The following is a 27,893-nucleotide window of genomic DNA, read 5'->3' as shown; positions in this document are numbered from 1 at the left end:
CAACGGATAGTAATAACTACAGATTAAACACCAATGCAACGATGCAATGTTCCATGAATTATGGGAATTAATTCATAATTTAAATAGGGTAAAATATATGCCCCTCTACCATCTTGGAAGCACCTTTCCTTCCTGCAGTGGACCAGTGACAAAGCGGATGTCTTTAGTCTTGATACATGGTTGCTCCAGCTAACTTACCAGGGGCACAGAATTACTCTATAATCTGCTTCATTTAAGGAGCTTCCCTCACATTACACATTTTGTACAATTAGCATGCGTAGTAAGACACAAAATATTATTTCCCCCCTTTAAGTATTTATTTTGGTTATGGCTTACCCAGCTTAAAGACAAGAGATGAAAAAAGCAATGTCCCTTTTTATTGTTTTATTGACTTTTGTATACATAACCTTTTATCAACATGGATCACTGCCCCTCCCCCTGGCATCCCACCCCAAATCTCCATTCCTTTGTGGAAAAATTTATATGCAACAAGGCTTTTAAGCAATCAAAGACTTGTCAACTTAACCATCCTTTCACTTTAACACTAAAAAATAGGGGTGTGCCACAATGCAACACAGCTCTGTTGCCACCCAGTGGCTACTTCTTCAGGTAGCTCTGCAAAGTATAGCAAATCCTGCCCTCTCTGGTAGGATTCACAATGCTAGTGCAGTTTTCCCCACAGGTCTCTGCTATCACCCTGGAAAACTTCTCCACAGAGTTACCGTTCACCCCTGCCCTGCCCCTGCCAAGGTTTTGTGCCATTGTTCAGAAACTATTTGAACTAGACGGACCATTTCTCACACACTAAGCATACTAAACTCCTGAGCTCCTCTTCCCATCTTGTACTATTCTATCAATGTTCAGATAAAATTCTGAAAAAATATTCTGTGGTCATCTGGCTGGGAAAGAATTTTGTGTCAGCTCCTGAAAAGAGGGGAAGAGATTCAAATCATCCCTAGAGTTATCAGGAAGTGGTTCTACATTTACAGAACCAATGAGTTTATAAAGAGGACAAAATTACAGAACTGACTCTGTGCTGGGATCACATCAGATTAGTTACTGTAAACTATCCCACATTACAGTGGGAAGGAGACTATAGCTTCAAGCTCCCAGCACCATGCTTTCTTCCCATGGGAAATAAGCTCCCTAGAAAAAAACAGTTTATTGCAGATACTATAATAATTGATTGAAGCCAGACTGCATGCGTATGGTGGGAGAGACATTATAGGGAAGCAGCAGGAACGCTTCATGTAAAGACTAAAGGGTTTCAGTTCATAAATCTAAAACCAGAAATTATTCAACCTAGAGTATTAGGGGCTGACCCAGTTAAACATAAACAATGTTGCTTGAAACAAAACTGCATACAAACATACCCCAACACAGGGTGAAAAAAGAGACAAACAGAGCCATCCAGGACGGACAGACCAGAGGCTGATGGTAACTCAATCTAAGAAAGGACTTCAAGTACACTGCCAGCTCAGCCTTTTCCCTGAACGATTCAAGTTCCTACAGAGCTAAAACTGAATTTCTATTATATCATCCATTTTAATAAGTGAAATGCAGTATAACTGAAATAGGATGCTTCTTCAAGCAGCACACAAAACAAACTTTCAATTGCAAGTATTTGCCCAATGCCAAACTTAATATAAAAAAACAACAAATACCACAGATGGCCCTTAGCTGATTGCCGAGACACCTCCCACCAGATTGCAGAAATGGAAGGTGTGGGGTACACTAAAACCCTTAGAGGGCTGCCACAGATTGTGTCCTATTACCCTCTATTGATACTGACTTTCTAGTGAAAAAAGAGTGTATTGGGACTCATTTTTAGACAAATGAAATGGCAAAAGACGTGTGGGAAAATGCATAGTTAATATGAGCTTGTTGTACACGAGGTAGAGCTCTGGATGAAAAGGTATCTGTCTTTAATGATAAGCACTGCTCAAGCACAGGCTGCAAAACAATCCTAGTTATGGTCAGCTCCAAGAGAAGTCTACATAAGACTGTCACTCCTAGGATATAGTGACACCACAAGCTGTTAGTTAACAACCAAAGATGCATACAGGTTGTGACTAAAGTAAATCTTTCCCACATTCTGCCTAAAATGCAAGATGTCTTTCACCTTCTTGAGACACTCAAGCCATCAATTTCACAGAAACAAGATGGTCTGTGTCTACATGCAAACATTAGATGCATGACTGAGGAAAACCAGAATGTACACTAGCTGATGGACACTAGCTGATACTTGCAGTTTTGCTTCCACATGTGTTTTCAAGAATTGGACTAGAGTGTTTTAAAAGCAAAATATATCAGAGGGAAGCCGTTATGCTGTTTAGCAGTTAATATCACTGCCTTAAGACCAAGTTTTCTGCTTACTCATCCAGGTTAGAGAAAGACACAAAACTAACAATACAACATACAGAAGGAAAACATTAGAAAAGTTGGGGGTGAATAATGAAAAAAGGTCAAATCTTTAAAGCGGACGTCACACCTTCACAAAGAAATCCTTTTGCAGTAAACAACAAATGATGAAGCAAACAGGAGCTTCACTGTAAGGGCTACACTATTCCATGAACTTTTCATTTTAGGTGAGGGCAGTGCTTAAGTGTGATTAGCTGAAGAAGCTGATTCTGTTTTATACTCTTTACTAAGGATTTTCAAATTTGGAAGAAAATCCCTCCTGGACAGCAACTAAAACAAATCTTTTTTTTTTTTTTAAAAAAGCAAATAAATAAAGAATTTGTTATCACAACTTAAAAACAAGACATGTTCAAAGTGCAAGTTTTCTTTTACAAGCCTAGCACCCATTCTCTCTGCCTCTCCCATACAGAGCCTTTGCAGCCAGAGTAACTGTACAAAATAATGGCACTCCTCTTTGAAAAAGTGAGCACCAGAGTGCCAGTATTCCCTCTCTTTCCTTACCAAAGCAGAAGGAATGATGCAGGGGGAAAGGGATTGGGGAGGGGGAAATGGGAAAGGTATATGCTGTTTTACAGCTCATCCTGCTGAGGGGTTCTAAAGTGCCAAGCTATATTCCCAAGCCCTAGACGGAAACAGAAGAGCCTGCAAGGGTCAGAATTCAGTAATGCATAGAACAGGTTGGTGCAACTGGAGGAGCATGGGATGGTTCTGAGAAAGATACTGGTCCAGAGTACAAACACCTTTAATCTTGCAACAATGTCGAGAAGCAGGAGGTCTGCTTGCTTTGGGAGGGCAGGGAGAGGGACAGGCTCTGGCTGCGTCCCTCTACTGCATTGCAAGAATTCTTTTGCTTTGCCAGTCTGTGTAAAGGCAACTTTCCTCTCTAAAAAGGGTACTGGGAAAGCATGTGTAGTGATCCATTCTGGGAGGGAGGGCTGAAGGGGAGCAGGCCCTTTAGTAATATTTGACTAGTTTAATTTTTGTTTAAGTCCATCTATGTTGAATAAATTTTCCCCAATTCATTCTTTTAAATACAAGTCCTTGTTGTCCCAACACACATGTGCTCCTCTCCCACTAAGGTCCTGCAGAATCCGAATCCTCAATTAGCACTTCAGTGGTAGCCCCAAGGATTTCCGGGTTCATGACCAGCCCTTCTGCATTCTCGCCACTAGCACTGCCAACAAAAATCTTGCCGTCAGCCATCAGGTTGACCTGGTCGCTCTCGTCACAATATGTCTTAGGCATCCCGTCAGGGTTCAGCAGTAGACACTCTCCAGGAGTGGTGTTTTCAAGGGGGTCGGGAAGAAGGGGAAGCCCCTGGTTGTCACTGGGCTGGACAATGGATTCTGGGCTGGTACCCAGAATGTCAGTGCTGGTGATGAGGGCCCCTGCATTGGCTGCCAGTGCTTCAGCAATGAGCACCTCCGGGTGACTCTTGGCTTTATGTGCCACCACACTGTCCTTCTTCTCAAACTTCTTTCCACAGATATTGCAAGAAAACTGATAAAAGGTATCTGCATCATGCTTTTTCATGTGCCAGTTCAATGAGGCTTTCTGCCGGCAGGTGAACCCACAGATCTCGCATCTAAAGAACAATGGGGTGGGTGAAGAAGAGAAAGATAATACAAGGGTTTAAATTTTTCTGCTACATCTTACATCACAAAATCTCAAGTATATAAATAAAATAAAATGTAAAACAATTTAAAATATTAAAATAGCAAGAATAATTTAAAGTCTAAAAATATAACGCTATAAACAATGTGCGAAAAGAGTGGGAGAAAATGGAAAACTATTTTAAGGAATATGTCTTACTACAGGAAGGACAGAAAATTTATATCAATAAAATATGAACAGGGAATTTGTGGGAATAGTAACAAAAAGTAATTTGTGGGAATAGTAATAAAAAGGGTTTCAAAGGTTCAAAAGTTAGATGAAATAAGGAAGTAGTAGTAGTATCTGTGAACCAAAATAAGCATTAGGCATTTAATATTTAAGTATTCTTTTCATCAAATGCAAGAATATTAAAGAACCTCAATCTAAAAGGGAAGGTAGGAAATCTAGACAAGACATTCAAGTAATGTCTTTATTTTTATTATTTGACTGTATTATGTTATTTTTGTTTAGCTGAAGTGTGTCGTTTTTAATGCTTAATGAATTCTGTTGAAAATATATATAAAATAAAAATATAACAATTTGAAACAAGCTAAAAGCCAGGGAGCTGCACAAAACATAACAAAGTATTTAGACCAGGCCTCTTGAGACTCTGGTTGTTCGGGCCTCCAACTTCCAGAAGCCCTAGCTAGATTGTGCAATTGTCAGGAATTCTGGGAGTTGGAGGCTCAAACCGCTGGAGAGTAGCAGGTTGAAGAGGTCTGGGTTAGACCCTCAAAACACTGATTAAAACTCAGTGTTTTATAATGATGCAGGAAATAAGCCAATGTTGGGCTTTCAATGACAGAGATGGATCCAAAAGTACTCTTAGGAGACATAATTAGTTCTTTGGAGGAAGTATAAAGTCAGCCAAGACAAGTTACTTGCCAGGTTCTAGACCCAGGATGTGCCAATTCATAGACCCTTCATCTTACTGGGACCGAGTATCAATTTACTAGCCCTCATTCAGAACATGAAAGGATCCAGACACTTTTTCAGCACCTGCACAGCCACAACTGAATCTAACAACAAGGGGAAATAAGAGCTGAATGTCATCAACATATTGAGGGCACTCAATTGCAAGATCCCTGGTGACCTCACCCACCAGATCTGTATACATATTAAACACTTTGTGGGATATGATGGAACCCCCTGGCACCCCAGCTATAAAGCCATGAATCTAAACAAGAATCTCCTCATGCCACTTTCTGGAATAGCTCTGCAAACAGGAGCCAAGCCATTGTAACACAGTGCCTTCTACCACCATTCCATAGAACTGCTTGTGTTTAATACTCTTTTACACTTTTTATACACAAAGCCAAATGTTTAATGGTACCAAAAGTCATCAAGAGAATCAGGAGGATCTCCAAGTAGAACTCCTTTATGTTTATTGGTCAGCATATCTAGGGCTATTTCAGCTTGTAATATGCAAAAGAAACTGAGTTGAACACAGCCAGGAGATACACTGCCTTGCTTTCTCAGGAAAAGTAGCAGCAAAAAAAGAACCAAACACTACTCACTGTAGTGGCTTCTCGCCTGTGTGAATCATTCGATGTACTGCTAGATTGTGCGAACTCTTGAAAGCACGGGCACAATATTCACAGATGTAATCCCTTTGATCTGTAAAGCAACATAAAGTAATTTAGCCTGATCCACAGCACACGATTGGAAATCGCAATGCTTGCATTCACAACACTATCAAGCAAATATTTTAAAGGAGTGACGTAGCTTTTTAACAATCATAGGGAAATATTTCTCACTTTCAAATTTGAAAATATTTAGAAGTCTATCAAGTGTCAACATGCCTACATCTATTCCCAAGCCATTCATTCTTAATATATTCTAACCTTTCTTCTTCTGCAAGCACTGCACTAAAGAGAAACAATTGTACAAAGCTCATTAAGAACGTTCCACACCATACATACTGTGTTAAACCCTACATATGTCCATTTTAAATTGTTAGTAGGATCACTACTGACTGTTCACTACATGCATTATACATTTTAATAACATGTATGCCATATACATTTAGAAAGAATTATGTGCATACTTCCACATACTCCTTCAGAAAATGTGCTGTTGTTCTGTGCCTTATAGTAACCCTATCATTAGGATTTTCGTGGCAAGAAAGCCTTTAGTTTTAAGAAATTGTTAGTCTTAGGCCAGTTGGATCATCAGCACAGATCAACATCACTGAAGCACTCATTTCCCTCCCTGATTTTTCTGCATTTTGTTGTGCTATGATCAGGAATTGAAATGGGCTTCTTTGGTTTAAGTGGTTTAAGAATGTGTGGGGTTAGGGACCCTGATTAGCTGACATTAAAAGTGGGAACTTTGATCTAAAATCCATGTTACCTGTGTGATGTTTGGCATGGCGCAAAAGCTGCTTCTGGAGCCGGAACAGTCGCCCACATGAAGGATGAGGACAAACATATTTCTTTTTCAACAGATGCTGATATTTGATGTGATGCTGAAAACAAAGTAATTTCAGGCTGACAAATTATAAATACACAATTTAAAAGATGCTAAAATTAAACCCTGCATTTCAATTGTGAATCTCAGTGCCCGGGTTTAAACATATTTAGGACGACAATGGAACAATGAAAATATACAGAAAAAAAATACCCGAGTTTTCAATTTGTGGTCTCATGAATGACTTTTAAAAGACACAAACATGGAGAGTTAACTGTAGTTTCTCTGTATTTATGCTTTCACTCAGGACTGTTTTGGAGTTTTGTTTGTTTGCTTTTACAAAAACACACCTTATTATTTCAAATAAGAGTAACTTCAATCAGAGCTCAAACAGTATCATGGTACTCTTAAGAAACAGAGGCTCTGAAAGTATACAAAGTTTATAGGCATGTAAAGATTCCCAAAAACCCTTTACAAAACAAAACAACATCAATTGGGAGGGGGGTATTTTTATCTTCCACTCAAAATCACACATCATTCAATGGTCCAAGTGAAAAACCATTTCAACATGCACATGTTGGAGTGCTAGGGTTAAAACACTCTAGCATTTTGCTTCTGCACTCTAGCTTTTTCTATCTCTGTTTGTTCCCCTTGGCTCCAAAGGAAGTGGGTTTGCATCATTTCATTCACTGTGTGGAATTACCCTAATATTTAAATGTGTCTTGTGAAAGTACACTGTTAAAGTAATACCACTACAACCTTCCCTGTAACATATCAGAGCACAGTACCCCTAAAAAGGAATTGTGGCTAAACTAACAGCTGTAGCCCTGTACTCTAAAAAATTGGGCTTCTCGGAAAAAGATACAATATGGGACAATAGCAAAAATTTATAAAATCTTATTGCAATTGTCTACGGAACAAGAACAGTTCAAGGATTGTATGACAAAGTGGCTGCACATATTAGAAGACCAATAAAAATGGAAGAATGGGAATGAATGTGGAAGAAAAAATAAAGTATACATATTCTTTTGATCTACAAGAAAACTGGTACAAGATGATGTACCAGTGGTACATCACACCACAAAAATTGGCCAAATTTTATAAAAATGTTAAAAATTGCTGTTGGAAATGTGGCACTTAAACTGGAACCTTCTTCCATATGTGGTGGGGGTGTAAAATTGCAAAAATCTATTGGAAAATGATTCATTAAATATCCAGAAAAATTAAAAAAAATAAAATTTCAACTGAAACCTGAATACTATTTATTAGGGATGACAGATATGAATATGAGTAAGAATCAAGATATCCTATTTAACTATATGATAACTACAGCCAGAATTGTATTTGCAAGACATTGAAAGACAAGAGAAAACCCATCGGAAGAATGGAAATTAAAAATAATGGATATAAAGAATATGGGCAGATTAACCTTTTTTTAAAAAAAAAGACATGAAGGCAAACCCAAATGCCCTACAGACTGGACTTTACTAGACTTTTTGTTTTCAAAAAATTAGATGGATGATACAATTATGAGAAGACTGAGAGACTAATTACAATTGACATGCAAGAAAATAATTGCCTGGAAAGGATAAGAATTTGGAAGTCAATAAGAAGATAGTTATTTTTATTTGTACGTAAAATATTCTAATCCAGTACAAAAGCCAAGCTCACAAGCAATGCCTTTCAATTGTCCAAGGAAATTCTTCCAGTGCACTGAGCTGGACAGAGACTTCCTGTTCCATGAATGGTAATGCTCTTCTCATTCTTGGAAGACACTGAGATCTAGTAAAGTCTAATGGCTAGATGAAGCAGAAAGGCAATTATGGAATAAATGTATTCAGAAAGTCACTACATCAAAGGAAGGAGAAAAATGAAGTACTTAAGTTGACTATAAGGAGACAATCAGTACTTTGGTGTAGACACTTCCCCAAACTAAGGCCCACGAGCCAGATGCAGCCCTCCATGGTCCTTTACCCAGCCCCTACCCTAAACTTTGGATTTAGGGTCACCCTAAGTCTGAAGCAATTTGAAGGCACACAACAACAATCCTAATTAATTTGACTATCTCATCAGCAAACGGCAGGTCTACACTTCCCAGTGAAATTGTTCTTCATTTTAAATATTGCATTTTTCTTTCTTTTTCTTTGTACTACAAATAAGATAATGTGCATAAGAATTGGTTCGTGTTTTTTTTAAACTATAGCCTGATGCCCAACAGTCTGGGGAATTGTGTACCAGCCCTCTGCTTAAAAAGTTTGGGTTAGAGCAGGGGTCCTCAAACATTTTAAACAGAGGGCCAGGTCACAATCCCTCAAACTGTTGGAGGGCCGAAATATAATTTGAAAACAACATGAATGAATTCCTACACAAACTGCACATATCTTATTTGTAGTGCAAAAAACACTTTAAAACTATACAATCAAAATGTAGAACAATTTTAACAAATATGAACTTATTAGTATTTCAATGAGAAGTGTTCACCTTCTTTTGGCTGATGGGATAGGATTGTTGTTGTTGCTGTGTGCTTTCAAGTCGTTTCAGACTTAGGTTGACCCTGAGCGAGGGCCAGGTAAATAACTTGGAGGGCTGTATCTGGCCCTCGGACCTTAGTTTGAGAACCCCTGGGTTAGAGGATGATAGGAAAGCCAAATCAAATGCTTGGCAGTCCTCACTGATATATATAAGAAATATGGGGTTGCTTATCCAGCTTGATTCATAATGGACAAAGCAGCCAAGTCCTTTACTCCCCTTGAGAAATTACACAATTGTACACAAACTGTTTGCTACTATAATTCTCACTTGTAAATAGCGAGGGTGTGCAAGAACTGTGCCACATCCTTCCATCTCACACCGTACATATTGTATTGGGGGCTTCTTCCTAGAAAAAATGGAATAGGAGAGAGAAGAGATAAGAAAGGGTATGCTAAGATAACCAGTGTATTATACCTGTCTACAGACGTCACATGCAACTCCCGGAACGATTCCATCAGCGCTGCCTCCGGAAAATCCTGCAAATCTCTTGGGAAGACAAGCGGACAAACGTCAGCATGCTGGAAGAAGCAAAGACCACCAGCACTGAAGCGATGGTCCTCCGCCATCAACTCCGCTGGACCGGCCACGTTGTCCGGATGCCCGACCACCGTCTCCCAAAGCAGTTGCTCTACTCCGAACTCAAGAACGGAATGTTGGTGGACAGGAAAAGAGATTTAAAGATGGGCTCAAAGCTAACCTTAAAAACTCTGGCATAGACACTGAGAACTGTGAAGCCCTGGCCCTTAAGCGCTCCAGCTGGAGGTCAGCTGTGACCAGGAGCTGCAGAATTTGAAGTGGCATGAATGGAGGGTGAAAGAGAGAAACGTGCCAGGAGGAAGGCGTGTCAAGCCAACCCCGACCGAGACCGCCTTCCTCCTGGAAACCAATGCCCTCACTGTGGGAGAAGATGCAGGTCCACAGCCACCTACAGACCCACAAGAATACTGATCCTGGACGACTATCCTACTCGTCCAACGAGGGATCGTCTAAGTAAGTAAGTAAGTAAGTAAGACTAATGAGGATGGCTTTCATCTAAAAGTAGTGTGAAATGTACGATTACACCTTAATTTGTCAATAGCCATGTCAAAATACTTTCCCATAAAGTTTTAAGAATATCATAGATAAATGATCAACATAATTTTGAAAATCCACTGCAGAATTTGGTCCAACGCCACTCTAATATTAATCGTTTTGGATGGGTAGGATTTTTAAAGGATATAATCTGTCATTCAGAAGCAACTTTTTAGAACATCAAGCATATAAAAATCAGTAACACACAAGTATCATTATCACTTTTAAAACAACAATCTACAGACAGGTCTAAGACACACATATTTATTTTATTCAGCATAGCCGATGCTTTGTTTTTAAATACAGATATTATTTTACAACAACTATATATGGACACCTTGACTAAGTCTCCATAATTAAATAAATGTTAAAACAATGTATTCCAAAACCTCATCTTTACTGAACACACAATCAGAATGAGGTATAGATAAAGCACAGAAAGAATGTGAACCAAAGATTGGAAGTTCAATTTCTAGCAAACAGACCATTAAAAAAAGGAGGCGTTGAAGATGTGTTAGGTACCTCAAAGCAAGACTGCAACACGATTTTATTTATTCAATCTTATTAGACAAAACACTCCTAGCAGTCAGCAACAGCAGGGGAATGATACCAATAGGCATATACTGCTTGCTCTCCTAAGTTGTACTACCACTTTAGAAAGAGGCACATTCTCCAATTTTATAGCTGAAAAACTAAAACCACTAGAAGACTGTTTTTAAACAGTATCTTTAAATGGCCCCTATTCAATAGTCACTTTGTACTGTATCAATTAAGCGAGAAAGACAAGAAGGACTCACCTTCTTTTTGGAAGTCGTGGGCTCTTGTCATCTTTTCTTCTCCTTCCTCTCCTAGGACAAGAACAAAACAAAATAAAAAACTAAAAGAAAATAGTTCATACTTGCAGCTGTGAAAGCAAACATACATACACTAGTGCAAATAGTTTCAGAATAGGAAGTAGTGATTCTTACACAAAGCATTTCTGGACTGATCTGACCTGTACACAACTCAGGTCAACACAACCAATACCGAGGATCCAAGCGATGAATTGCAAGGTAGAATTGCAATAATAAAAGCAGATCTTTTACCAAGTCTTTTATCTCTCTTTCCAACTATCTCTATAATACAAAATGGAATACCTTTCATGCAAAGGCAAAAAAGGATGTGTGTGGCAGGCAAATAAATTCACAATAAAATTTAAATTACTGTATGATGCCACAGAAAGGGGCAAACTGGCAGTTCCTAATGTCAAATTACACTATGTAACAAATTTGACAAAAATTGTTTGAAAGTGTTATTCCTATTTAATTGTGCAGTACTTACTTTGAAAGTAGTTGTTATACTTCAGAAACTTCATTTTTGTGGCTGTCACAAACTATGTTGAAGTGGTTTAGACTCTATAAGATATTCATTGAAAAACTATAGGAAAATGTGCTGCAAGATGTCCCACAAAAACAATGTTTTTGCGGTTTAATAAACCTTTTCCATGTTTATATGATAGAATCAATTAGGAAATGATATTATTATAACCCAGGAGCAAAAATCTTGTTACATAGTGTTATATTACAAGGTATATTGCTTATGTGAGACTCTTTGAACTTTCAAGTCATAAATTAATATTTGAATGGCATGTGTATCTTTAGTATGATAAATTCAGCACATGCTGAAATTAAAATCATTGTATTAAGGAAAGCTATCCTATGAGCTTGGTATAAGTACAAGCATAGACTTTTCTTAAGATATTACTAGCCATTTCACTACAGCATTTTTTTAAAAAGAGAGAATTGGAGTTAATTTATGAACATATTTTGTATTTTAAGCAGATAGCCAGCAATTTAAATTCCTTAAGAGATTATTCTTAAGGAAAGATCTTAACTGGTTTGCTCATATGTGACTTAAAGACATATTTTATCATGATAAGAGAAAAGCAGCCATGGAGTTTTAAGAAGATGAGTTTTAATTAGAGTTGTGCAACACTGATGACTATTAAATTTTAAAAAGTGATAGTTTTTAAAACTAAAGATAGAAAATGAACCTGTAAAAGTACACGGTAAGGCTGGCCAAACTTTTGGGAATGAGAAAAAATGTATTTCAAAGATATAAAATTTACTTTGTGTAGTAATTTTTTTTTTAAAAAAAACTGTATATGGGAGCAAGAGTTCCTCTAAATCACTTGCACAGACTTCGACTTCATTTGGAATCTTGATTGCACCAAGCATTACATACAGATGCTCCGTACAATCAAGAGTTTTCATACACAGAAGAGTACTCACTTCCTAGGTGGATCCTCATCTTCCTGAAATTCACTTTCTTCTTTGACCTCTACCTCCACTTTAATCTCTTTCTGTTTCTCTTTTTCTTCTTTTCCCTTCCCAGATTTTTTCCTTTGTTTTGGAACTTCCCTGTAAATACAGGCACCACATGTTAAGGAAATCTTTCCTCTACAAATCCAGTCTGAGCATTCCTCAATAAGGATTTGGAAATATTTAAGTCTCTGATATTCCCAAATCCTGTAATTAAAAGGTACATATATGTCTTTCTTATTTGTTTTCAAAAACAGTACAGATGCTTGTGATGGAAAGATTTTAATATCGTGTGTATTTACTATGTATTACAACAAGAATACAATCTCCCTGAGCCTGGAAAATATAAAATATAGCACCTGTCTAAATGGGGTTTATAGGTTTCATCTCTGGGATCATCTTTGAAAGGAACTTCTTCTTCACTGATGAGCATTTCTTCTTCATCACTGAAGGAGGAAGAAAAGGGAAATTATTCATACATCAATGTATTCCTGGACAAAGAAATTCATAGTATAAACACTGAACTCTTCTTCTGTGTCTTACGCAGACTATTACGCAAACCGAACAAAAGGCAGTATTGTGGGAAGAAGCAGATTCAATGCAGAATGTATAACAAAAGATTTTTATCGTATCAGGAGCAAACCAGGTTGATTACAGTAATATCTTGGAGAGGGAGGGGCATCTTTCCAGATCATTGTAAATAATAAATAATAATCATTGTCTGCTATGCTGAAAACTTTTGACTCATTCTATACAATCTAACAACAAATGCTCTACAAAATATTTGTACTATTTTAGATTGAAAATTCTATGAGGGCTTCCAATTAGATCTTCTTACCTAATTCCAGCTGGAGATGAACGCTCTTCTGTGACTTCTAAAGAAGAAAAACATATTTAATAATACATAACAGTATAGACAGATTAGCTTGCTTCTTAGAGCTTGCAATGTATCAGTACAGTGAAATATAAAAACAATGTATCATCTGCACTCACTCAAAATGGTTAAATAGTTAAAAAGCTCTTATCAATTTCCTACGATGGAAACAAACATGGAATCACCTACCCAAAATACATGGGTATCCATGGCAATAAAATGATGTTTGTGCCCCAATGAACAGTTTCTGTTATAACTACTAAACTATACTAGCATGATAACTGTTACCCTTATTTAGTGACAGAAAACTTTACAGCATAAATAAAACAATTTTAGTATTTAAGAGCTCCTCCTTAAAAATGATATGTTTTACACTGACCCACTGAGAATAGCAACATTTTTATTTTCCAATGACTAAAAGCAGTCATACCAAATTCTAGTTGTTCTGAATTTGGTTCTGATTTACAGATGAGCTGTAGTGACCCAGTCTTGGATCTAGAGCTCCGTGAATTTTCTGTATCACATTGATGAATAGCAGCAGCTGTCCTGTTGCTACGCCAGCCCCGACTGGACCTGGCTGAGCTGACTGGGATTCCAGTAGCAATAACAGTGGAGACTTCTTCCTCTTCTGTCTCTTCTTTGGGATCTGCAATATACATATAAACACTGGAATATCTCCATCAAGGAGGGAATCCTCCCTGTGTCCCCTCCCCGTGTGCCCCCCCCCCCCGATGATCAAAAGGCAAATCTATCCATCGTCTCAAAATCTAATTTAAACAAAATTTATTTGAATGGTGCTAGAGATATACTAATGTCTAAATTATCCCATTTTAAAAAGCAAAAAAAAAAAGATGGCAACTGAATTAAATTTTAAAATGTAATTCACTAATCAGATAACATAGTAATACATCCTGATATGAAACTGGAAGTCATCTCAGGACTGCAAGGAGACAGTACATAACGTAAGCCTAGATTAATTAATGGAATCCACTGCCATGAACAGTTTTGCTAGCTACAGTAATTTTTAAAGGACTAAACAAGTTCATATCACCATGATTAGACATGACAACTAACGATGAAACCATTGCCCAAATGCAACACTTCTTGATTACCAAACACTGTGAATAAATGACACTCATCACCAGTGCTGGATTTAGGACAAATGAGACCTGTGCTAGTTAAGTTATGCGGCCCCTGACTTGGACCCTGAAGGAGGTAGGCCTGGAAGGTCTACACTGCCTGCTTTGTGGCACACTCCCATAGACTATCAACTCTATCATGGCTGAAATCGCTCAAAAACAGAACATCTTCAAATTTAGAATTACACCACATAGGCAAAATCCATCATAATAGGCCCCCCACTGGCCTATGCCCAGACATAGATGGTTGTTCTCTTAATTAATTAGGGATTTTTATTAAGCAGATATTTTAGTCTACCAACACTTTTTTATGAACAACCGTCAAGACTTACCTTTGACTGCAGCTTTATCTGAATATCTGAAATAAAAGTTGGAGACAAAACATGAATTTCTGTGAGCATGAAAAATAAGATTCATTCTAAGCACGGTAACAGCTCTGGCAACATAATAAAAAGTTTGAAAAGTTAAATCATTAGACTAGAAAATGTGGCATAGGGGGCATCTTCACTGTAAAATGAATGTTGTTTGACAGCACTTTAAATGCCATGACTCAGTGCTATGGCATCATGGAAGTTTTAGTTGGTAAGGCATCAGCATTCTTTTGGTAGAGGAGGACTTGCAAAACTAAAACTCCAATGACTCCAAAGTACTGGGCATGATAATGAAAGTGCTGTCAAATCATATTAATTCTGCAGTGTAGACCACGGTGATTACAATGCTACACTAGAGATAGAGTGGACCACATTCAAATCCCTAGTGAGCCATAAAACCCAATCTGATCCAATCTCTACCTCAGAACTTATCTTGCAGAAGTTCTCATGAAAACAACATTAAAAAGGAACCATTTATATCATCTCGGATATCCCAGGAAAGATAATAATAGTTTTATTATTTATGGTGTGAATGATAATGCTTCTAACACCAGTGCCAACAATACACAACACTGACTACAAACGTTTAGGGTACACTAGCAGTGGTTCTCAACCTTTAGTCCTCCAGGTGTTTTGTACAGCAGCTTCCACAATTCCTAACATCTGATAAACTGGCTGGGATTTTTGGAAGTTAAAGTTCAAAACACCTGGAGGATCAAAGGTTGAGAACCACTGCTTGAAGAGCTTAAATATGGCTGGTTTTTTCCTCTTAATATAATCATTGTGTCTCACAAGTACTAATTTAAATTGTTTCACTATAGCTACAAGGCCTAGAGTACTTAGGGTTATTCAGCATCCTTGTTTCACTATGTACCTGTTTCATAAAGATCAAGTAGACAGAACAATTTGTTTCATAAAGATCAAGTAGACAGAACATATTGTAGAGAACAAAAATAACTTTCTGGCCTTGCATCACACAATTTAGTGCAAACATGAAGACACAAATAGCATCCAATTCAGCAAGTATTGCAGAATGTTATGTTATGTATCCCTAGTGTAGCATTGAAGTGAACAGTTCACTTCAAAAAAGGATCATAATACTGTATCAACTGAATATAGCAGCAGGACACAATATTTTGTGGCCAACAGTGCTGTGGAATAAGTAAAGCAGACTTATGTGCAATAACAACCACAATGGCCTTTGACTATGTCCTCAAATTAAGGGATTTTAAAATTGTGTTTAATGTTTTATTGTTCTTAATTTGTTTTAAGGTACACGTCTATTTTCTATTGTCTGTTGACGGCATCGAATTGCTGCCGATTGTAAGGTCGGGATATAAATATAGTAAATAAATAAAATATTTTACCTAACTGATTCTGTCATAGTGTTTACTGAGCAGAGTACAGTGAAATATGCTGGAAGGGCATGTGTATGGTACTTAACACTAGGCTCAATATAATGGAATGCAGTCAACGTATTCTCCTGGACTCCAAAAATATACAAGATGATTATTTTCTTGGTGTGCTGGCATCTAGATTGGTTCTATGGGAAACACAGCGCTAAATCCATATTATTGTTACTACTATACCCATATTATTGTTACTACTATAAGGGCCCCCTTGTGGTGCAGCGAGTTAAACTGCTGAGCCGCTGAACTATCTGATCAAATGTGGGGTGATCTCCTGCTGTTAGCTCCAGCTTCTGCCAACCAAACAGTTCAAAAGCATGCAAATGTGAAGAGATCAATAGGTACTGCCTTGACAGGAAGGTAATTATTAAAGATTATTAAGATCGTCTGGAGAGGCCCTGCTCTCGGTCCCACCGGCCTCACAAACGCGTCTGGTGGGGACGAGGGACAGGGCCTTCTCGGTGGTGGCCTCTCGACTCTGGAACTCTCTCCCACTGGAGATCAGAACCGCCCCTTCCATCCTGATATTTAGGAAACAGTTGAAGACGTGGTTATGGAGACAGGCATTCGACGAGTGAGCCAACCCTGAGATATGGATGGAGGATGATGAACAACGATTTAAGTGTGACTGACTACTGTAGTTATTGAATATAATTGCTGTTTTAATGTTTTACTGTAATATGAATTATGATGTTTTATTGACTGTATGTGATATTATGGTTGGAAACCAGTCTGAGTCCCTCAAGAGAGGTGAGAAGGTCGGTATACAAAACTTTTAAATAAATAAATAATGGTGCTCCATGCAGTCATGCCTGCCAAATGACCTTGGAGATGTCTATGGACAACACTGTCTCTTCAGCTTAGAAATGGAGATGAGCACCCCCCCCCCCCCGGTAGTTGGACACGACTAGACTTAATTTCAGGGAAAACCTTTCCTTTTACTATACCCTGCTTTCCTCTCTCAAAGGTGACTCGATTTGGTTGGCTAGACATAACCATGGAAGGTTCACTGAATCAATTGAGGGACAATAAAAAAAGCTCTTGCAAACTTCATATTGGAACCTCCTAGCTGGGACAGGCAACTGTATGGGTAGAATTAAGTCAGTTTGACACCACTGTGGCTCAATGCTATAGTACAAGCACAGGCAAACTTTGGCCCTCCGGGTGCTTTGGACTTCAGACCCCACAATTCCTAACAGCTTCTGGCCCTTTCCTTTCCCCGCTCAGCCACTTAAGCCTGTTGGGAACTGAAGGAGGTGAAGTCCAAAACACCTGGAGGGCCAAAGTTTGCCCATGCCTCATAGGAGTGGCTCCTCGGCTGTGGAACACCCTTCCCGTGGACATCAGGCTAGCTCCCTCCCTGTTGATATTCCGCAGGATGTTAAAGACCTGGCTGTTTAAGAAGGCATTTGAACAAGAAGTGCAATGACTGGTAATTTGACCATAGGAATGGAACAACGGAAATGATATCGGAGTGGGTTTGACGATGAGACGACTCGGAATGGATTACTGCAATGCGCTCTACGTGGGGCTGCCCCTGAAGACGGCTCGGAAACTGCAATTGGTCCAGCGGGCAGCAGCCAGGATGCTAACTGGAGCTCATTATCAAGAGAGGTTTACCCCTCTGTTTAAGGAGCTTCACTGGCTGCCATTTATCTTCCGAGTCCAATTCAAGGTGCAGGTGCTCACCTACAAAGCCCTAAACGGTTTGGGACCACCCTACCTGCGTGACCGCATCTCCATCTACGAACCCACACGCTCGCTGCGATCATCTGGGGAGGCCCTGCTCGTGATCCCACCTACGTCGCAAGCGCGCTTGGTGGGGACACGGGACAGGGCCTTCTCTGTGGCGGCCCCCCGACTCTGGAACGCCCTTCCAAAAGATCTCCGACAGACCCCTACACTAGCAGTTTTCAGAAGGAACTTGAAAACTTGGCTGTTCCGTTGTGCCTTCTCGGATTAGGAATCCCCATCCCAAGTCCTAGTAGCACTTTAGCACAATTAGCTGCACACCACACTTTACTTCCTACGCCCCTCCTGCCATTTCAGCACTTTTAACCCTGTACCCCTTCACGCCGGCCGAACCAGTTTTAATATGTCCTGATGTATTGTCATTGTTTTTTTGCTTAATTATTGATTTGCTTTGTTATTGCTATGTTATGTTTTCTATTGTATTGTGTTTTATGGCTTCGGCCTGTGTAAGCCGCATCGAGTCCTTCGGGAGATGCTAGCGGGGTACAAATAAAGTTAATAATAATAATAATAATAATAATAATAATGGCTTATGTAGTAATGTTGATGTTTGATGAGATGTTTTTTTTGATAATGATGAATTGTGGATTATTTTACACTATGTTTGTATTTTGCACCTGTTTTCTATGTTGTACACCGCAATGAGTCGCCCATGGGCTGAGAATTGCGGTATATAAGTGTAGTAAATAAATAAATAAATTAGGACAGTGGTTATCAACCTGTGGGTCCCCCAGGTGTTTTGACCAACAACTCCCAGAAATCCCAGCCAGTTTACCTGGGGACCCACAGGTTGAGAACCAGGGGAGGTCTTGAGCCTCCCTAAACTCCCAACTTCCAGAACCTCATAGCATGGAGAGAGGGAGCGGGAGGGAGCAGTTCCACTGGGGTCCAAGGGCATTAATTCCCCACGAAGCAGGTGGGGCTTCCCCAGCGGGGACAGGGCTGCACTTACGAGGCACGCGGGGTCCCTTTCCTGGAGGCGCCGGGCGGTTGGGCGTCGCTGGGCGTCGGTTGGGCTCCAGTCCCGGCCGGGGTTCCCTCAGGCTCGTGGCTCTGCTGGGCGGCGGGGTCGTGGCGGCGCCGGCGGGGATACTCGGCCTTCCTTCGGCGCGAGGCGGCGGCAGCTGCAGCGGCGGCGGCGGCCCGTCCGCGCTCGCGGCCTCCTCGGAGCACCCGGGTGGCGCTGGGCTCCTCCCTCGGCTCGGCTGGGGGCGGGGGTCGGCGGCGGCCGGGGGCGGCGGGAGGCACGGCCTGCTTCTCCTCCTCCTCCTCCTGCCTCTCTTCCGGCGGCGGCGGCTGCTGCTGCTGCGGCTCCTGCGCCTCCCCGTCTTGGCTCTCCGCCGGCTCGGAGGCCCCCGGCATCAGAGCAGTTGGCGGAGGGCGACTCCTGCCAGCAACGGAGCCCGCGCCTCCGAACGAGCGATAAGGGCGCCCCCCTCCAATCAAAAACGGGTTCAGGGAGCAGGCACGAAGTCAGGGCCTCCAATCGGGAGAGGAGATGTAAGACACACACCCCGCCCTTCGCCCCAGCCCACCAATCGGAGCCGGAAGCCGGGCTGGAACCTCGCGGAGAACTTGGCCAATCAACGGGCGAGCCCTCTCAGGCGCGAGCACGAGGGGAGCGCGCGCTGTCGGAATCCTGGCCGTGGCGCGCGCCGCGGGGAGACCGAGCCCGTCAGGCCGTTGGTTGGGTTTCCCTCTCGCCCCCCCCCCTCGCGCGCGCGCCCCCCGGACTCCAGCCGGCCCTGCCTCCCCGCTCTGTTGCCCTCACGCAGCGCTTGGGGCTGCCTAACGATACAGGAAGGATGTCCTTTTAAAAAGCGCTCCTCTCCCACACACACAAAAACACGCTGCCCTTCGTCTTTTGGCCCCGGTAGCAATCCTTGAACCTCTTGGTTTCAAATGGAAACAACAACTATAACGAGCCAGTACCTTCCCAAGCCTCTTCCTTCCTTTTTCACGCTGTCCGCGGCTTCCGGAGTTTGAAGCTCAGGGGAGGTTTAAAAAAAAAAACATTGCAGCTTCTCCTTTAAGAAAAAAAAGCCCCGCCGAGTGGCGGGTGAAAGTCGGCGACAAAATGGCGTCCGAAGGGGGGGAGGGGAATAGTTGTGGAAAAGGTACGCACTTCCGGTCCTGGCCTTGGAGTGCGCATGCGCGACGCATCCTGGCACAGTGAGGCTTTGTCGGTCTTTTCAGTGCCATCACTTCGCTGTACTTCCGGTTCCGTATTGTGGGGTCTGAATCGCCAAAACCGTGAGAAATTCAACTGAGCAGGCCGCGTCTCTCTTCAGCAGCCCGCCTCGACCTTCATAAAACGTTAAGAGGCGCCTTCCTTTTTAGAACGGTTTGTTAAATTTGTCTCTTCAAAGTTTTAAACCCTCCTCCCTTCAGCACCAGAGCAAGACTCCCACCCAGTAAATAAAGAGCAACACTCAAACGGGAATTCCAGACAGGAAAAAAACTGTGCCAGCTAACACCTCCCAACAAAGGATCCCCCCCAACCCCAGGCAGGCTTTGATGCTACGAGGCCATTAAATGCTAATCAATGTGGCCAGTTGGAACATGCACACCTGCTTCAAGCAGACAAGAGTTCTTTCTCCCACCCCGGACATTTCACTTGCCTAGTGTCCAACTGACGTCACAACCTCTGAGGATGCCTGCTATAGATGTGGGTGAAACGTCAGGAGAGAATGCTTCTGGAACATGGCCATACAGCCCAGAAAACTCAGCAACCCACTCCCAGGTGGCTTCCATGGATTATCTCACCCTTCAGTTGAAATTAATTCCCATTGGTCGTCCCATCCGAACCTCCCACCATGTACTTTACCCTACTTATCCATCTCGCCCAGAGTTTTAAAGTCCGATCCGTAGTACTTGCCCCTGCCCACTCGGCTTAATGACTTTGTTTATTTTGTTGTACCCTGTGTTTATTTTGTATTACTTATTTTTTCATATATTTTATTGTATATTATTTTATGATTGTTGCGTTCATTTTGCTTTGTTGTAACTATTGGGCTTGGCCTCATGTTAGCCATCCCGCGTCCCCTTCGGGAGATGGAGACAGGGTATAAATAAAGTTTTATTTATATTATATATATTATTAAAGTTTTATTATTTATTATATGAGCCAAATTGTTTTTCAGGTCACCACCCACGAGTGCAATACATTCAGGCCAAAGTGTATACAAAACTTCAAGAAATTTTGTGTGTTGACTTGGGTCACATCTCCAAGATGTGTCATTGTGTATATGGGAATATTCCAAAATTTGAAGGAAAAAAAAACTGAAATGGAGAACACTTCTGATCCCAAGGTTAAAGGATATTCGGTCTGTATTATTATTGGTTCCTTATCTTCCTCTCCCTCAAAGGCATATAGACACATAATACAATAATCAAATGAAAGCCAATTAAAACACACAGTTAAAAGAGTTACAAATGTTTTAATATCAAAGACAATGAATCATTTTAAAACCACCTGGATAGGCTTTAAACACAGCTGTTAGGGATGCCTGGAGAAAAAGTTGCAAATCATGAATGAAAGAGAACCTCTAACTCTGCCAGTTGTGAATGAGATGAAATATTAATAATGAAAGTATTACCTGTTTTGACAATGTCATTTCCAAAGTACCATAAGATTCAATTTTGTTTTTAAAATATTAATGAGTGGTTATACTTGAGTAGTACATGTGTTTACAAATGACATTATTCATCATGCGAAACAACTTAGAAAGACATTTGAAGGGTCTGCATCTAAAATTCACATATAAGTCATTTTCTCAGTTCAAGTAGGAATTGTAGTTACATTTATGAGATGATCCTCATTTAAAAGGTGACACTGACACCCAGTGGCCAGATTAAAGAAGGCAAGTTATTTTATTCATTAAAAACCAAAAGTTCTTGTGGGTTTTTTCGGGCTATATGGCCATGTTCTAGAGGCATTTCTCCTGACGTTTCGCCTGCATCTATGGCAAGCATCCTCAGAGGGTGAGGTCTGCTGGAGCTGGGAAAAAGGGGGTTTATATATCTGTGGAATGACCAGGGTGAGACAAAAGGCTTTTGTAAGTTGGGCTAGGTGTGAATCTTTTCAACTGACCACCTTGATTAGCATACAATGGGCTGACTGTGCCTGGAGCAAACTCTTCTTGAAAGGTGATTAGATGTCCCTGCCTGTTTTTCTCTCTGCTGTTTTAATTTTAGAATTTTTTACTCCCCTCCAGTAACATTACTAGGAAGGAAAGAGAAGCCATTAGAGACCTAAATTCAGATCCTGATATCCTCATTATGCCAGCAGACAAGGGGAATGCCACAGTCATCATGCATACAGAGCAATACAAGGAGAAGATCAGAAAACTCCTGGACCCTACTATATACAGAAAACTTAAGCAAGACCCAACTTCCAAAATAACCAGAAAAACCAACACTCTAATTAAAAACTCCTCAATCAACTTCGACATACGACAGCAGCTATGTAAATCGGAAGCCCTTCCACCCAGGCTTTATGGACTCCCCAAAATCCATAAGGACTCCACCCCACTCAGACCAATCGTGAGTGCCATTGGGTCCCCCACATATGACTTTGCCAAATTTCTTGCTGCACAGTTACAAAGCCACATTGGGCTCACAACACACTACATCAAGGACTCAGCCCACTTCATTGAAAAAATCAGCAATCTCAAACTAAATACAAATGACAAACTGATCAGCTTCGATGTGGTGTCTCTATTTACCATGGTCCCAGTTGCAGACACCATGGCACTCATCAACCAGAGGTTCCCAGAAGACATCACGGTGCTGTTTCACCATTGCCTCATCACCAGCTATTTTCAGTGGGACAATGAATTCTACGAACAGAAAGATGGAGTAGCTATGGGGAGCCCTCTCAGCCCAGTCATAGCTAACTTCTACATGGAACAATTTGAAAAACAAGCTCTTGAAACAGCAACCAAAAAGCCCACGATATGGTTCAGATATGTGGATGACACTTTCACCATTTGGAGCCATGGAGAAGAAGAACTCAACAGGTTCCTGGAACATCTTAACAGCATCCACCCTAACATCCAGTTCACTATGGAAAAAGAAAAGGAAGGAAGACTGCCTTTTCTAGATGTCCTAGTCATCCGCAAACCAGATCAACAATTGGGTCACACCGTTTACAGAAAACCCACACACACAGATAGATATCTACATAAAAACTCCAACCATCACCCAAGTCAAAAAAGAAGCACCATTAAAGCCTTGGCAGACCGTGCAAAAAGAATCTGTGAACCCCACCTCCTCCAAGATGAACTGAACCACCTCAACTGGGCTCTCCAGGCCAATGGATACTCCACCTCAGACATCAGAAGAGCTGCAAGACCAAGAACAAGCCACGAGAGTAAAGATGAAGATCCACCCAGAGGAAAAGTGTTCCTGCCATACATCAAGGGAACCACTGATCGCATAGGGAAGCTGATGAGGAAACACAACATACAAACAATCTACAGACCCACCAAGAAAATCCAACAAATGCTACGTTCAGCAAAGGACAAGAGGGATCCTCTCACCTCTGCAGGAGTCTACCGTATACCATGCAGCTGTGGACAAGTCTACATAGGGACCACCAAACGCAGCGCCCAAACAAGAATCCAGGAACATGAAAGGCACTGCAGACTACTCCAACCAGAGAAATCAGCCATAGCAGAGCACCTGATGAACCAACCTGGACACAGCATTTTATTTGAGAACACAAAAATGCTGGACCACTCTCACAACCACCATGTCAGACTACACAGAGAAGCCATTGAAATCCACAAACGTGGACAATTTCAACAGAAAGGAAGAAACCATGAAAATGAACAAAGTCTGGCTACCAGTATTAAAAAATTCTAAAATTAAAACAGCAGAGAGAAAAACAGGCAGGGACATCTAATCACCTTTCAAGAAGAGTTTGCTCCAGGCACAGTCAGCCCATTGTATGCTAATCAAGGTGGTCAGTTGAAAAGATTCACACCTAGCCCAACTTACAAAAGCCTTTTGTCTCACCCTGGTCATTCCACAGATATATAAACCCCTTTTTTCCCAGCTCCAGCAGACCTCACCCTCTGAGGATGCTTGCCATAGATGCAGGCGAAACGTCAGGAGAAATGCCTCTAGAACATGGCCATATAGCTCGAAAAAACCCACAAGAACTGAGTGATTCCGGCCATGAAAGCCTTCGACAATACAAAAACCAAAAGGTTTTGAGGAGAATCCCGGCAAACCTTCCACCAGTACATAAAGCAGTCCTATGGGTCCATAATGCAGTTTAACTGCACTAAACTGCATTATATGAGTCTACATTGCCATATAATGCAGTTTAGTGCAGTTAAACTGCATTATGGACCCATAGGACTGCTTTATGTACTGGTGGAAGGTTTGCCGGGATTCTCCTCATAACCTTTTGGTTTTTAATGAATAAAATAACTTGCCTCGGAGAGCTAGCTATTTCAAAATCTTGATCAGTCCATGGAAGTTTATGCCATTGTAATTCCAAAGGGTTTTAAGGTTCTCTTAGGGGTCTGTAGTACTTTGGACATATCATGAGATGACCGCAATGCTAGTTCAAGTGGGAGGCAATAGAAAAAGTGGGTAGATTAAGGACCTCATTCCATGAGGGAGGGAATCGTCATATTAACACGGCATTTAGTCTTTCCTTTTCAATTAAATGTTGGATCTCATTATCATTTTCATCAAACCAGTCTTGATGTTTCTTAGTTTGATATCCTTTTTAACAGGCTACAATGATAGAGGTCTTCAGTTTATTGTAAAGCTTGGCCGCTCACTGAACATCGAGAAAACCAAAGTGCTCTCCCAGCAGTCACCAGCCAATCACTCTTCAATGCCAGAAGTACAGCTCAGTTGTGTAACATTAGAAAACGTTGACAATTTCTGCTACCTTGGCAGCCACCTCTCCACAAAAGTCAACATTGACACCAAAATGCAGCACCGTCTGAGCTCTGCAAATGCAGCATTTTTTAAAATGAAGAAGTGTTTGAGGATCAGAACGTTCCTAGGAATGGGAAGATGCTTGTTTATAAAGCTGTTGTACTCCCAACTCTCTTATATGCCTGTGAAAGGCGAACCATCTACAGATGTCACACTCAACTTTTGGAACGATGCCATCAGCGTTGCCTCCAAAAAATCCTGCAAATATTTTGGAAGACAGGTGGACAAACGCCAGCATTCTGGAAGAAGCAAAGACCACCAGTATTGAAACTATGATCCTCCACCATCAACTTCACTAGGCTGGCCACGTTGTCTGAATACCCGATCACCATCTCCCAAAACGGTTACACTATTCTCAACTCAAGAATAGAAAATGAAATGTTGGTGGACAGGAAAAGAGGCTTAAAGACGGACTTAAAGCTAACCTTAAAAACTGTGGCATAGACACAGGGAAGACCTGGGAGGCCCTGGCCCTCGAGCATCCTAACTGGAGGTCAGCTGTGACCAGCAGTGCTGTGGAATTTGAAGAGGCACAAATGGGGGGTGAAAGGGAGAAACATGTCAAGAGGAGGGCACATCAAGCCAAACCTTGTCGGGCCTGTCTTCCATCTGGAAATTGATGTTCTCACGGCTAAAAATCATGTGGATCTAGAATAGGTCTCTACAGTCATTTGCGGACCCACCGCCAAGACTCTTCACTTGGGAGGCAATTATACTCATCCGTTAGTGATAGCCTATGATGATAATCCTGTTGCATTAAAAAGCAAATTGTATTGTTTATCAGTACCCATCACATGGTGGTGTTCATTGCTTTTCAGATTTATCACATGAGTGAGTACAGTTAAGGCAGACCCCATTTATCTCTATGAGTTATTCTGTTCTCAATTTTTTTATGGATTGCTAACTCTAGTTTTTAAAAAAGTAAAGAAAAGACGGGAGAAAGTTCAATTTCAAAAGGTTAGACTCAAGTGAACGATCTCCTGAAGCATTGCAATTTCTACTGACTACATTTAAGAAAAAAAACTATGGCTGGATTTTGGGAGATTACTGGGGCATCATTGCTTTGTAGAACACCACCCTAAGAACGCCATTCCCCTATGCAACCAAATTGATTCAAGTCAGGTGAATTTGACAGATCCCATCCCACATGTTTTTCACTGATTTCTCCAGTTTTCAAGCAATTCCTGAGCTCCCTGTCAACTGTCCACCCCCCCCCCCCCAGTTTCTTTACACTTTCAAAACAGTTCCCTAACTAAGCATCATGAATAATAGGGGAAAGTCTCCCTGTGTTGTGTGATAGGGTCGGTTTTACTTCTCTTTAATGTTTAAGAATTGTTTAGAAATGGAAGGGGTGTGTTGAGTGGAATAACATCCGTAGTCAAGGAAGCAATGGTCCTGAATTTGCAGGGCTGTAGATCATAGAATCATAGAGTTGGAAGAGAACCTCGTGGGCCATCCAGTTCAACCCCCTGCCAAGAAGCAGGAAAATCAGATTCAAAGCACCCCAACAGATGGCCAGGATGTATTCATTCATGACAGGACGTATTCATTCATCTGGTCACCGTAAGTTGAAGCCAACTTTGATAGCCATTAAGAACAAATTAATAACAAGAGGTCTTATTTTGGTTGCAACCAAATAACATGGCTACTAAAAGTGACTCAAGAAATGGCCATTAGCCAGTTTCTTTCAGGAAACCCATAACCAAGGCATGTGGCCACCTATTCTCTTGTTTATGTATTCTATTGCTATTCCAGTTCTCTCTCAATCTGAAATCCATGTTTAAAATAAAATAAAATTTGGTGCCAAGGTTTTAAAACCATTAAATAACCAATCCAATGAAAACATTAGCTTGAAACAGTTAAAATACATACTTTAAAATCAAACAGCATGTTAAGAAGCAGCACACCCAATACACACTCTTTTCCTTCAAATAGTTAAAGGTTAAAGGACTGTTTGAATATGGTTTTTGCTTATTGGCAAAAAGAGAGCATAGGGACAAACTAATCCTCCCTTTAGCAGGAATTTCATAGCATATGAGAAGCTGCCAAATGGGCCTGTGAAAGAACACTATCCATCCCTTGAAGAATGTAATAGTTGTATGATAAAGAACATCCGCAGGCATTATTATTATTCAGCTGCAGTCATGCTGTACCAGCCTTGTGTGATTGCATCCAAAGCCTTTCCTTTCCTTGGTAATTTTGTACCACATCACTGAATTCATGCAGTGAGATTTCTGTCAATAGCTATGTGTGTATTTATTTAAATAATTTTAAGCTGCACTTCAGCTAAACTCTGATCTTTGGCTGGAAAGGTTGCCAAAGCAGCTTACAGCTCAATCAAAAGACTTAGTCCTCAAGCTTACCATCAGAAACAAGACAAAAAGAAAGGGGGGAGAAGGAGGAGGAAAGAACTGAAAAAAATCTAAGTGTTAATTCTTCACTTTACAAAGTTCTTATAATGATCAGCGGAAATAGAAACAGTTCAGCTGTTCAGGGAAATGAACTGAATACATTTAGAGCCTTTCCACATCACACAGTGCTATGATTTCACTTTCACTGCCATGACTTTATCCTATGGAATCCCAGGATTTGTAGAAGGTTGGGCATTTACAATTCCAAACCAGGGAATGCCTCTGATGTCCTTGAACAAACTACAAATCCCATGATTCTATAGGATGTAGCCATGACAGTTCAAGTGGGATCATAGCATTATGTTTGTGTAGTCTGAAAAGGCCCTTAATCTCACACCCCATCTACACTGCCATACAATGCAATTTGAACTAACCATATAATGCAGGTTAAACCATATTGAACTGGATTATAACACTCTACATTACCATGTAATCCAGTTCAATCTGCATTATAATGACTGTGTTGTCCCATTCAGACTACACAAACATAATGCTATGATCCCACTTGAACTGTCATGGCTACATCCTATAGAATCATGGGATTTGTAGTTTGTTCAAGGACATCAGAGGCATATAATCCAGTTTCAT

The 27,893-nt window shown here is 40.8% G+C and overlaps 1 protein-coding gene across 1 annotated transcript; it reads right to left on the bottom strand.

The window, feature by feature from the left end:
- Positions 1-369: 369 nt before the first annotated feature.
- Positions 370-20,043, bottom strand: ZFP91 (ZFP91 zinc finger protein, atypical E3 ubiquitin ligase). The gene is made up of 11 exons (XM_060771569.2): positions 18,884-20,043; positions 14,732-14,757; positions 13,691-13,906; positions 13,225-13,261; positions 12,746-12,832; positions 12,357-12,485; positions 10,884-10,934; positions 9,283-9,361; positions 6,427-6,541; positions 5,592-5,691; positions 370-4,006 (listed from the first exon to the last, which is right to left on the bottom strand). Exons 1-11 carry the CDS (start codon positions 19,291-19,293, stop codon positions 3,496-3,498), a joined length of 1,761 nt encoding a protein of 586 aa, XP_060627552.2. The 5' UTR covers positions 19,294-20,043; the 3' UTR covers positions 370-3,495.
- Positions 20,044-27,893: the final 7,850 nt, after the last annotated feature.

Source organism: Anolis sagrei, chromosome 1, assembly GCF_037176765.1.
Source record: "Anolis sagrei isolate rAnoSag1 chromosome 1, rAnoSag1.mat, whole genome shotgun sequence".
Taxonomy (NCBI): Eukaryota; Metazoa; Chordata; class Lepidosauria; order Squamata; family Dactyloidae; genus Anolis; species Anolis sagrei.
This window is presented reverse-complemented; position numbering and strand designations above follow the sequence as displayed.